The sequence below is a fragment of the Daphnia magna genome, linkage group LG5 (assembly GCF_020631705.1).
Source record: "Daphnia magna isolate NIES linkage group LG5, ASM2063170v1.1, whole genome shotgun sequence".
NCBI lineage: Eukaryota > Metazoa > Arthropoda > Branchiopoda > Diplostraca > Daphniidae > Daphnia > Daphnia magna.
This window is the reverse complement of record NC_059186.1, coordinates 8007440-8020995: the sequence shown is the minus strand read 5'-3', so window position 1 is coordinate 8020995 and position 13556 is coordinate 8007440. Positions and strand designations below refer to the sequence as shown.

At 41.7% G+C, this 13556-nt stretch overlaps 1 protein-coding gene across 1 annotated transcript; it reads left to right on the top strand.

Moving 5' to 3' along the window:
• The first annotated feature begins 1955 nt into the window (after window positions 1-1955).
• On the top strand, window positions 1956-10587 carry LOC116922778 (protein trachealess). The gene is made up of 9 exons (XM_045174420.1): window positions 1956-2839; window positions 5947-6269; window positions 6821-7282; window positions 7370-7491; window positions 7581-7816; window positions 7883-7989; window positions 8053-8200; window positions 8269-8830; window positions 8908-10587. Exons 1-9 carry the CDS (start codon window positions 2499-2501, stop codon window positions 9709-9711), a joined length of 3105 nt encoding a protein of 1034 aa, XP_045030355.1. The 5' UTR covers window positions 1956-2498; the 3' UTR covers window positions 9712-10587.
• Window positions 10588-13556: the final 2969 nt, after the last annotated feature.

The window sequence follows — 13556 nt, the reverse complement described above, 5'->3', positions numbered from 1 at the left end:
CTCATTTGATTTATTCCGAATTTGTTGAACCACAAGGGCTCAATCGCTACGTGCTAACAACTAGCCCCAATTTATTTTCAAAACCTGAAATCAGCTTACCAATTTATTGTGAATGACTACGGATGTAACGTGGTATGCAAGCACGGAAGCAGAAGGAGGGGTGACGTAAAATAAAAAATGTTATAAAAGACGGAAGGTTCTTTGCTATAGGGTAATCAAGGTCTATTGGAGGGTTCAGCGCTGGTCTTACTGGTTTGATCAAATGGAAGTAAAAAATATATAAATCCTCGCTATGTGTATTGACTATGGTCGCAAATCCAATTCACGGCACACAAGACCGTCTTTTTTTTTTTTGCTTGCCCATTCTCCCCTTCATCCCGCCTCACACCCCCACTGATCGGAAATCCTCCCCTCGGCCAACTTCTCTGCCCTTATGCGCGCTTGTCTATATGCTTTTTTTTTATGTGGATCCATCCACATCCAAGAATACCAGGGAGAGGCGGGAGCGCGCGCGCGCGCAACAGCGATGGTTGATGCGCGTAATTGCATTGAATTTCCATGAACAAATGAAGGGGTTCCTCGAACCGCGGAACAAACTTTCTAGCGGGCTTAATTGCTCTTAGACTCCGCTGTATACGAACAGCATGGGATGAAAACTTGACATGGTAAAAGAGGGGGGGGGGGTTCAATTCGATGAAGATATGCTTTTATTGGCTGCTACTATATTTGTGTTGGTTAAATCCACAATGATTTCAGCAAACGAACACTGTCTTCCATAGTTAGCAGGACGGCACCAAATATATCGTTCAAACGATTCACCCCGTGTTAAATTTATTTGTTTATTTGAATGGCCTTTTGATGAAGGTTTTTTGAAATTCTTTCGACTGGCTAAAAGGCATCATGTCTCACACGTACCCCGACGTTTCAACGGCTCGTTGTACCACCCGTGATAGTTTTTGACGCCAGCATTATTCTACGATTCCAACTGCGTGCAAGTGATGGGCGTGCGAGTGTGACAAGGAATATAAACAAGTTGTTCCCTTTTTGCTTACAGAACGTGTACAATCACGGCACGTCGCCGTCTGGTATAGGGAACTTTCCTTCCAAGTCTTGGCTGTTTGAAAACAACAAGAAAAAGAAAATAGCAGGAAATAGAAGAAAGATTCACACGCTATTCTCTTTCGACCGATCGTTTCTTATTGATCTGAAGATAATTTTCTCCTATAGCATTTCCGGTTATTCCTATCCTATCCATTTTTCCTATTTTTATTCGTGCAATAAGCAGAGAGAATGATGTCGAATAAAGATCAACAAAAAAAAAAGCTCTTGTGTACACAGGTGATCAAGTGTATCATGTTCTCCGCCCTCAGGTAATGCTCGTAAACGCTATATCCGGACACGTAGTAACCGGCAATATCCTTGCAGTGGTCTAATAACCGACACGAAAACAAAAAATAAAAATAAATCTCACAGTTTATACCATTACTACCGACTGTGAGCAAATGATTTAACAGAAATATCCCACGTTCAACGTCTATTTCCAAAAAAAAAAAAAAACAGTTTGAGTTTGTTCCTGTCCAAGTGAATAAGACCGACATTTTCCTTGTTTATTTGTTTATGACTGATGCGGATCTTTGGTCTTCCATTTTTTTTTTTCTTTTTCTTCCCCTTTCTCTGGCGGAATTCCGGTTTGGTTATTAGTAGAAGACGGTGTGAGTTTCACTTGTACTGAGCCTGACATCTATAGGCAAACGAAATCGATTGCTAAAAAATTCGTGTAGATTTTTGTGTTTGTTTGTCTTCCCTTTTTTTTCGCACTCTATCTTCAGCTGGACGAGTAGGAGGAGAGACAGAGAACGAAGGGGGTGGTTGGGAGTAGGCGGAGGAGGGTGGTGGGGGCGGATGAAGAACGAGGAGCTCATACCAAATGGGACGGATGAGAAGTCGACGGCGACAGTCTCCATCCCAGTGGCTAGCAGTAAGTGCGTACCTGCTTCTCTCTCTCTCCCTCTCTTTCTATCTGCCTCTCTCTCTCTCTTTTTTTTTCTTCAAAATTACTTGCACTGCAAAATCGTGCTCCCGGTACCGGACGAGTTGTTTGATCAGGCCGGTCACATTCCGCACAAGAAAAAAAAAAAAAAAAAGGCGGTTGAAACTGAGGTGCTGGGCAGACCTTCATGTCATAACAAATACCTAGGGCTCCTATAGCTCCTCCTACACCAGTTGTGTCCACGTCGTCGACGCTTTTTCTTTTTTTTTTTTTTTGAGGTTCGGGAGAAAAAAGCGGAAGCAAGTCGCTAGGACGCCCTCCGTTTTCGAATCATTGATATGCAAGAGCATCCGGCTACTGGACAGTTGTAGTAGTGACCTGGCCGGAATCGATGATTCGAATCCTTTGCGGCCCTACAGCAGAATTCAGAATTCCAGTTGAACAGTTTCTTTTGCGGCTGGAGTCCCCCCCTTTTTTTTTTTTGAACGTGCTGTGATTGTTGCTCACGATGGCCGGTTATGCGCTGGGCTTGTGCGGAAGAGCCGCAGCCACCGCGGCTGGAATCCGAGATCATTTCAGTGACGAGTCTTCATCCGCCTCTTGGATGGTACTGCCACCCTATCCGCATCATCAATATCCTGGCGGTCCGGGAAGTTTAACGGCAGCGGCGGCCGCCGCCGCTGCCATGGCCGGATCGCTGGTTGGCCACGCTAGTATGGGACACCATCATTCAGCCGTTGCGGATTACTCAGCGTTGGCCACATCGCTCCAGCAGCAGCAACAGCAGCAGCAACAACAGCAACAACAACGTCGTTCGCCTCTCTCTTCCGCTGCTTACACGCATTCATGGTTAGTCCAGGCCAATCGAAATTCGTCTGCAAATACAGATTATTATTATTCTTTTGTTTTTTAAACGATTGACAGTCTTTTTGGTGGCTAATTGCACATGACACGCACATTTGTATCGATATGGTAGAGCAGTTTTTCTAGGTTAAATGGGCGCAATAGAATCGTCTTTTGCTTAATGTTGTTCCATTCGATGCTACGTCATAGAGCGAGTTCTAGAAGAACGGACAATTTATTCTTTTTTTTTCGTTGAAGAACACGCGGACACATCACAAGAGAAACGGGAACAAAAAGTCCAACTGGGGGGGAAAAAGAAAACGAAGTGCTAAGTTGATTTATTGAGAGCGGGAGCGCCCTTCTTCTCCTATCTTTTTTTTTAGTGACGTTGTTCTTCAGCCATTTGCAACTGGCTCTCAAGTGGATCTATGTTTTTAAGACCTTCGCATCAAATGTAGTACATAAAAAGAATCGAGAGAGAGAGAGAAACAAAAAAGAGACACACATCAGACAGTAGTGTTAAGAGAGGGGCTGACGGATAATCCAATCGTCCAGTCGCTATAGCTTGTCCTCCATTCTCTGGAGGATTCCGCCAACACATCACACTCCAGGATTAACTTTGATGCAAGAGCCGAAAAAGACCCTCTCTTTCTTTTTCGTTCATACATGATGATGAACCTCTCTATCTTCTCCACGATCTCCCTCGCTTCTTCTTGTTCTCTTGACGCCAAAATCAACGAGCCTAGAGGTGTCCGTCCGCATCGGATATACGTTCCGGCATCGAATCTTTCCGGAGCAATATGGCGGCTAATTTGGTTTCATCTGTTCCCTCTTATTTTATTTTTTATTTTTTCCCTTTGCTATATTTATTTTCTTTTACTTTTAGGCCTATATAGATAGTCTATACTCATTTGCTGGCAAGTGGCAAGCCTGTTATTGTTACCGCGCTTTTTCCCTTACGTATTATGCGTACGCCCCCCCCCTCGAGACCATATCATGACCGTTGCGCATTTTTGATCTTACGACACACGGCCCTGTGAATCACTTCATTCAGTATGGTCATACGTGCTGGTCGCCTATATAGGCCTATTTTACGTCCACCAATTTGATCTCTTGCCGCTTGTGTACGAGCGTGTCCTTTTATGTTGCTGGCTAAGCCTCCTAATAGGCCTATATATGAACTTATGAACATATCTGTGTTAGATATTATCTGGCTAGCTGAATTTAATATTTTTTTTTTTTTGTTTCCTAAAGGATCTTCTTTAACATTTTTTTTTTTGTTTGTTAAATTGTTGGTGGATTTTTTTCTGGAATAGTTTCCGCAACGGCTAATTTCTAGCAAAGGGATGGTTAGTTCACTTGCTATTCAGAGCCACTTTAGAATTATAAAAAAGGCCTCATTTTCAAGAGTTAGACTACATGTGAATTTGAAGGGTGTAGGCCTTCCGACTGTCTCTGGAACAAGTGGGGAGGAGGTACCTACAATTTAAAGCTATACATGGTTTGCCCATATACAGTTCATCTACTAGGACAACATCGACGAGCGACTATAATTGATTTGCTAGTGTTAAAAAAACTGGCATTGATCGCTGTGTATGTTAAAACTGTAGATCTGTTTGTTCACGTACGCCAATAAGCTGTTTTGCGGACGTTTGTACAGGTGAATATAAGCTGCTCGCTTGCGTGGATATAGAGATGGAAAATTGAAAGAAAAAAACATGGCATGCTGCCCAAATTCAAACAAACAGTCCCGACGGATGGGTCGCGCCTTTTGAGTGGCTCTTTGTTTTGTTTGGAGCTAACGCCGGCACGTGCCGTTAGTTTGTGATCTTCCCCTCTTCAAAGGGTCCCACAGAAAAAAGGCCAATTGAATTCTGCGGCTCTTTAGAATTCAGTTCCTTTCTTTTCTCTCACCATATCTGTACATTTACGGTACGTATAAGCGACTGTACAACAATTTGCAGTTGTCCATCTTTTCTGTATTTCAAGTCCATCGTAATGTCACCCTGAACGACAATACAGCATATGTTGTTCCGACGGTGTCTTTTCGATGAGAGTATGCCATGTTATTAAAGAGTAATGGACAGCTATTATTCAAAGTCTTGTTCGCTCTTTTCGCTACCCTAAATATTATGAGCAAAGCCCACTGTGTACGAGGTCGTATTGCACGTCATTTACATCTGAATACGTGGCAATTATTGATCTGACCCTTTGCTATTTCTATAGAAACGAACCTCCCCCCACGGCTCCTCAATCGAATGGGGTGGCGTGTAGGCCTTGGCATTTTGCTGAGATGTCAATGGGGGGGTTCTATACGCTTGTTGGAGATCTGCATGGCTATAGCAATCGAATATGATTCTTTGCTGCTGGTCTTTTGCGTCCCCGAAAATAATAAATATTACACCATGCCTTTTCTTTTATCAACCGTACCTTCCCTCCGTGTGCATGTACTGCATATATTCTTCCGTTGTATGCCACTGGGAATCCTCCAGTGGTGCGGATCATTTCAAACAAAAGGCAGAACATTTTTTTTTTTATATACGTATTTTTTGTTTGAGGGGGGGATCGACCCAATTCGTTCATTCCCAAGACGCAATAGCCATCCGCTAGTTCTCGAAAAACGGCGTCCATCGTTTGAGTGGACAAGCCTCTTATAAAAACGACACAGTATCAGGAAAAAAAAAAAAAAAAGTATATTACCATGGGCAAGTCTTGAGGACAAGTCACAAGTGTGAAAACAGCCGTCTCCTTCACCACTATGCCATATCGGTCATCCCGCAACGTATACAAGTCGCCCCCTAAAGACCCATTCCATGCAACGGGGACTGTTGAGGCTGTGTCATTTTATCGAGCAGACGGTCAGTCTGCATCTTGTGCTACTGGCTTAGTATCGTTGTCTTTTTTTTTTTTTATTGCACCTTTCCTATTTTTAACCAAGAAAAGAACAAAAACACATGCACACAATGGACTTGGCTATGCTCGTGAGAGAGATGAAAGCCATTTTGGAAAGAGGTTCTGTATTTGTTAGATAACCGTCGTAACCAGCCATTCGGATGGCTTGAATGGCTCGTATTCATGATTGAACTTTGTGTGTGTGTGTGTGTGTGTCACAGCATATTGGAGATGCGTAAAGAGAAATCAAGAGATGCGGCTCGATCCCGTCGCGGCAAGGAAAACTACGAGTTTTACGAATTGGCGAAGATGTTGCCTCTGCCGCCAGCCATCACGTCTCAGCTGGACAAGGCGTCCATCATCAGATTGACCATATCATTCCTTCGGCTCAAAGATTTCTCCAGTAATGGCGATCCACCGTGGATCAAGGAGTCCCTCTCATCCATCACATCAGCCCATTCGAGTTCTTCGTCACATGGATCGTCATCGACAACGTCATCTACGACGGGATCTTCTTCTTCGTCGTCAAACAAGGCCAACAAAGGTTAGTACTGTACATAATGTCCAAATATAGGCTAGGCCTATATGAAATGCGTCTCCTTCTTGTCAGAGATATGCAAATGTCGGCTTTCCCTTGATTTGATCAATTAGTCAAATCAATGAACTTGTACTGACATACGCACACACAACCATTTCTAGTTTTGTGGGCAAATCGAAAGGGGACATTTTTAAAGGGATTTGAGTTTTCACGATTGGCTGACTGATGACAATCGACCATCAGGTTGAATTGAATCAAGGCTGACAACCCTCGCGTCTATAGTTCTTCTCGGTTTATCCAATGGAAACTCAATGTGCATAAACCACCGACGGATAGGTTTATAGAACTAGCCCCTTTTCCACAGACTCCCTTTCTCTATTAGGATGGAAAGTTGAATTCGATTATCTCCCTCTTCCCTTGTGAACTATTGACGCCCGAAATTCTGACATGTTCCACCACAACGTGTAAAACTGCGAGAATTCTAATTGAGATTCAAAGAACTGGCGTTTTCAAAATTATCAGCACAGTCAATGTAATGATTCTAAATGGATTTTTAGGCAATAGTCGTTCGAGATCCCATCAGAATCATCAACACAATCAGCATCACCATCAACACGCACATCATCAAATGCAGTTGCACCAACATCAGCATCCTAATTCGATACCGGCCAGTGTTCACGTAGAATTGTTCGACCAACACCAAGGAACGCACATCTTGCAAAGTCTGGATGGTTTCGCGTTCTCGCTCGGTTCCGACGGCCGATTTCTTTACATCTCCGAAACTGTTTCCATCTACTTGGGCCTGTCGCAAGTCGAGATGACTGGTAGCAGCGTCTTCGATTACGTTCACACGGCCGATCATGCAGAATTGGCCCAACAATTGGGCCTAACATTGGCCACCAATCAGGCCCATCATTCAGCCAGTTCTTCCGGGACGAGCTCTTCCCAACAATTGCCACCGTCGCCCGCTTCCGGCACTGGAAGTGTCGACGATGGAAGCTGTTGCATGAATCCTGATGGTAATACTGTTCACGGAGAATTACTAATTTGGGCATACTCATTTCTTTTTATTTATTTCTTTTTATTTTTATTTTTTTGAAAAATAGTAACATCACTAATGAGTTTGGAAAGCAACTCGGCCTACCAGGGCCTCGATCGTTCGTTCTGTATTCGAATGAAGTCGACGTTGACCAAACGTGGCTGTCATTTCAAATCATCCGGCTACAGGGTACTAGCTCAAAACTGATTTTGATGCAAATGAGTTTTCTCTTTAACAACGATGTCTATCTTTTTGTTTCTGCTTTTCCGATTTCCAAGGTGGTGATGGTCCTGTGTCGACTTCGACCGCAAAGCCAAGCGTATACTGCCAGCAAATCCGGTGTTGGGCAACCGAACAGTGGGACGCCAGGCCAGAACCAACCGGTTCCTCTACTTGGAATGATTGCCATGGCCATCGCTCTACCACCGCCTACCGTTCACGAAGTTCGGCTTGAGCCGGACATGTTTGTTACACGCCTAGCATTTGATTTGAGAATCATTCACTGCGAGCCTAGGTAAGAATTGAATCTAAACAATTATGCGTCTGAAGAGCAATAAACACGACCGTTAATTATTCTTAGGATTGCTGAGCTTTTAGAATTCGTAGCCGAAGATCTGACTGGCCGGAGTCTCTACACTTTGTGTCACGTGGAAGATGTCCGTCTGTTGCGCAAGGCCCACACAGATTGTAGGATTTCATTTCAGTTTTGTTGGGATTCAATTTTTCTAAAAATGAATTTACGTTCACTAGTGATGCACAAAGGACAAGTTATGACACCCTATTACCGAATCCTTAATCGACATGGAGGATTTACTTGGATTCAATCGTGTGCCACTGTAGTCTGCAACTCGAAGAACGGCGACGAGCAGAGCATTGTCTGTGTCAACTACGTCCTCAGGTAAACAAACCATTTTGCAACTGAACTAAAGTTGTTTTGACTATACATCTGTCTGATTGCACATGCAGCCGCACGGAAATGAAAAACCTGGTGGTGGATCAATGCCAACTGGATTCAGCACCTAGTCTTCCCATGAAATCCAACGTTTTCAAGACGGATCACGGAGCGGTGGACGTCCTGCAAAGTTCGCCGGAAGAGTCGAGTTCGGAATGCTCTGAATCGTTGCCGAAAAATGGAGTGACGTTGAGCGATCCGCACAGATCGTCCGTGCAGAGCTCTGAACAGAGTCGACCATCTTCCGAAGTTGAAGTAGAGGTCGTCAACGCTCCGCCGGAAGAATCCGTTTCGTCAGGAATGCGGAATCGCGCGTTGCCTGGCCGACCGCATCACCATCGATCGGCTAAACGAAAATACGACGAGTTGGGCACGGTTTCAGCAACCAGCGACAGTGCCATGATCGGCCTTGACACCAACCATCAGCATCATTCAACAGACAATTCGAGTAGCAACGAGAGCGTATCCATTCAGGATCATCACCACTCGAACGCAATGACGGATCATCAAAGCGAAGTTGATGTGGCCCGCTGGAAGAGGCTTTACGCCGGAACCATGGAAAATGATTCCCTTCAGGTATTTTTGTTTTTTGCATTCGCCAAGTAATCAACTATTTCAGTAAATGAACGCATTTCATTTGATGGAACGTATAGGATCGGGATCTAGATGGAAGTGGGATGAACGGAAGCACTACAGATTTTAGTACAGATGCCCTACTGTCTAACGGGAAGCCACGGTCGACTATTCAATGGATCGGCACACCGCCAGTACCATCAGGTTCGTCTTCAGCGGCTGCAACGGCCGCTGCCCTGTCGGTACCATCGTTGTTACGTCAGCTGTACGCTAGCAGGGAAAGCGTCATACGCGCTAACGTGCACGCAGCTGCGGCCGCAGCAGCTGGACGCGCCCAGTCCAGCTATTTCTCCAACGGTGATACACTGTCGACGACGCCGACTGGTGTCCCCGTAGGCAACGAGTACCCCGGTGACGTGTTTCCACCTACCTCCTCTCATTCTTACCATTCCGCATCCGCTGCAGCCGGAAGCTTTCTACCGGAGTACTTACCAGCCATGACTCCTCCTTCGTCTGTGTCACCTCGCGATGCGGCTGCAGGTGCATTGTTTGCTGCCGAGGCTTCGTTACGTCATTCGGCGTACAGTGGTCTCACCTCGGCGGAGTCTTCTTACACTGCCAATCCGACACAGCCACTGGCGTTGAAACCTCATCATCACGTTCACTACGGTCACGGTTCTCTCGAGCATCACCATCACGCCCACCACCACCACAATTCGGCCGGAGCCCATCATCAATATGCTTCCGTCCAGCCTCTCGTTTCAACCGATGCTGGCCAATTCTATTCTCATGCACCTTCTGGCTTCCATCTGTACCATCCGCAGGTGGCCAAATCCTCGTCATCATCCTCAGTCAACAACTCTGCAACATGGTACCCCAATTGACCTGTGAATTCAGATGACCTCTGGCTTTGTTTACAAAAAGGTTTATTCGTTTCAAAGGAGACTGAGTTTGGTTTGATTGAGAGTCTGAATAGATGTAGATTTATTGGATAGGTGTTCATCGACGGTCTGCGTTAACTGTTTTTTGTTTCAATTTACATGAATTCCATTGACGGGTCATGCTTTCTTGCCTACACAGCCACCAAACAGTTCCCGTTGCGTATTTAAATAATAATAAAAAAAAAAAAAAGAAAAACGACAGACAGTAATAACCAACGTCCCCTTGAAGTAATAACATTCCGGCAGCATTCGTATGATTTGGATATGTTCAGTGACTAGTCTTTGTTCCGTTAAAATTTCAACGTAGCCAGTTATATCTTGGACAGCATATAATGTCGTGCTAAAAATCCTTCTCTACAAAAATTTGTACAGTACCGTTTTATTCCAAACAGTTCCAGGCTGTTAGGTTTTCCCCCTTTGTCAGTCACACCGGACTGATAAAAAATTGTTTGATTTTCTTTTTCCCCATGCTGTCTTGTTATTGATGTGCTTTTCATTTTGAGTAATTCTAATGAAGAGGAATTGAGATGAGATAACATTCGTGAAAAATGAATCAGTGTGCAAATGTGCTATAGAAATATTTCGTAGACTTGCAAACAGGCATTAAGTAGAATCTATGAAGGTTATTTATTTCATAGAAACGATTTACGAAAGAAAGTGTTTGTTTTTGTGTCTTCCCCCGTCCTTGCCCTATCCCGTTTGAATTTCTATTGATCTTTTTGTATACATTTTTTTTTTCATTCAGATCGAAGTGTATCTCTGGCTTCACTTGCCATCGCCTCTTTTTATTCGCAATACACACACCCCTTATGGTTTCAACCCCATGTTTTTCCAGTATTTTCTCACTCACACTTGAGATTCATAGTTTATGAGTTATTCAAATTTTCATATAGGGATTCTGTCTAGATGAGATGATACAGTTTTCCAATGGGATACTGTACAACTTTGTTTCTTGGCTTTGGAACACAAATTTGCATCCATCAGTCAACAGAGGGTGAAGGAGGAAATTACGTTCTTGATGGATTAATTACTTAATGTTTGGCTGTCATTGATTGTGTTTCTATTAAATTCGTCTTAATTTTCTCTAATTATTTTCTGTTTTTGAGGAGTATAGCGTAACTAAAGCGAAACCAAAGCAGCGACTAATGCCGATGAAGATCCGTTAGATCACATAACAAAGTTTAAATGAAGAATATCCCTTTAAATCGTTACGAGTCGACTTCAGAAGCTTCGGTCAAAAGTTTAATGGTAATCTTCCAAATAATGAATTTATTAGTCATGTAAGTTCCATAAGCAAGAATTGTTATGCTTGACGATAATTTTATTCTACAGCCTTCCCCAAAAAGTGGGAAGGGTATAGCCTTCCCACCATGGTATAGGAGTTATATGGTACGCGTACTTCCCAGAGCCGTCGACTGCGAAAATGGGACGAAAATTGGAATCGTCAACATCGGCAACTCTGGCCGGGTGTGTAACTAGAGGGCCTACTTTAACGTAGGCTCTTATGGGACTACCCCCTTTGAATTGTTACATTAAGGTGTTTGAATTTTTTTTTCATTTAGAAAAATTTTTATCGTGCGTAGAATTAATTTTTATGCAAAGTTCATTTTTTGGATTTTAATTTAAAAATGTTTGTATAATTTAAAAAAATAAAAATGGTCCAAGAATTTCTGAAAGTCTTTAACTTTCCACTTCTGCTAGACTGTTCCACATTATATATAAAAAGCGGAATTTCTTCTTTGGAAGTGATTGCCATGGTGATTGCACTGCTCATCTCAAATAAATTGTTTTAAGATCAAACGACGACAATTTAATTATTATTATTATTTTATAAATTAGGGCTGCAAACAATGGCGAATCGACCAGCCAAAATGTAAACAATCTACGGCCATTTACGAGACGCAAACGTAACTGCTCCAAAGAACAAATTCCGCATTATATATTAATAATGTGGAACTGTCTAGCAGAAGTGGAAAGTTAAAGACTTTCAGAAATTCTTGGACCATTTTTATTTTTTTTAAATTATACAAACAATTTTAAATTAAAATCCAAAAAATGAACTTTGCATAAAAATTAATTCTACGCACGATAAAAATTTTTCTAAATAAAAAAAAAAATTCAAACACCTTAATGTTACAGTTCAAAAGGGATAGTCCCATAAGAGCCTACGTTAAAGTAGGCCCTCTAGTTACACACCCGGCCAGAGTTGCCAAAATAGACGATTCCAATTTTTGTCCCACTTTCGCCCTCTCGAGTACGCGTACCATATAACTCCTATACCATGCTTCCCACTTTTGTCAAAATCTGCAAAAATGGACATCTCTTGGAATTGAATAAAAACTACATACCATTCTCCAAATTGGACGTTGATTTCGATAATGGCATTAGTTTTCCCATCAGTTAAGTAATTGTTGAAATTTAAGGAACCAAAGTGCTATTGGAACATCAACTTTTAGCTTCAGCATTCTACTTTAATTTTAAAAACGACAAGTCCTAGGCAAAAATAAACTTAATTTCCATAATCCTCGTTCAATTTTGATTCGAAATCATGCATTTTTAAAGAAATCTAAAATTTAGCCAAAAATGAAAAAGTGGGAAGGGTATAGCCTTCCCACTTTTGTCAAAATCTGAAAAAAGGGACATCGCTTGGAATTGAACAAAAATTACACACCATGCTCCAAATTGAACGTTGATTTCGATCATTGTACTAGTTTTCCCGTCAGTTAAGTAAGTTGTGAAATTTAAGGAACCAAAGTGCTATTGACGCATCAACTTTTAGCTTCAGTATTCTACTTTAATTAAAAAATTACAAGTCCTATGCAAAAATAAACTTTATTTTTATAATCCTCGTTCAATTTTGATTCAAAATCATGCATTTTTTAAGAAATCTAATATTTAGCCAAAAATGAAAAAGTGGGAAGGGTATAGCCTTCCCACTTTTGTCAAAATCTGCAAAAATGGACATCTCTTGGAATTGAATAAAAACTACACACCATTCTCCAAATTGGATGTTGATTTCGATAATTGTATTAGTTTTCCCGTCAGGTTAGTAATTGTTAAAATTTAAGGAACCAAAGTGCTATTGGAACATCGACTTTTAGCTTCAGTGTTCTACTTAAATTTAAAAAACTACAATTCCTAGGCAAAAATAAACTTAATTTTCATAATTCTCGTTCAATTTTGATTCGAAATCATGCATTTTTAAAGAAATCTAAAATTTAGCCAAAAATGAAAAAGTGGGAAGGGTATAGCCTTCCCACTTTTGTCAAAATCTGCAAAAATGGACATCTCTTGGAATTGAATAAAAACTACACATCATTCTCCAAATTGGATGTTGATTTCGATAATTGTATTAGTTTTCCCGTCAGGTTAGTAATTGTTAAAATTTTAGGAACCAAAGTGCTATTGGAACATCGACTTTTAGCTTCAGTGTTCTACTATAATTTAAAAAACTACGAGTCCTAGGCAAAAATAAACTTAATTTTCATAATCCGCGTTTAATTTTGATTCGAAATCATGCATTTTTAAAGAAATCTAAAATTTAGCCAAAAATGAAAAAGTGGGAAGGGTATAGCCTTCCCACTTTTGTCAAAATCTGCAAAAATAGACATCTCTTCGAATTGAATAAAAACTACACACCATTCTCCAAATTGGATGTTGATTTCGATAATTGTATTAGTTTTCCCGTCAGGTTAGTAATTGTTAAAATTTAAGGAACCAAAGTGCTATTGGAACATCGACTTTTAGCTTCAGTGTTCTACTTAAATTTAAAAAACTACAATTCCTAG

Excerpts from the sequence above, each read along its gene's own strand:
- LOC116922778 (XM_045174420.1), top strand. The coding sequence starts at position 2,499 with ATGGCCGGTTATGCGCTGGGCTTGTGCGGAAGAGCCGCAGCCACCGCG. Across the intron at positions 6,270-6,820 it reads GTCAAACAAGGCCAACAAAG|GCAATAGTCGTTCGAGATCC; the intron begins GTTAGTACTGTA and ends ATGGATTTTTAG. Across the intron at positions 8,201-8,268 it reads TGTGTCAACTACGTCCTCAG|CCGCACGGAAATGAAAAACC; the intron begins GTAAACAAACCA and ends TTGCACATGCAG.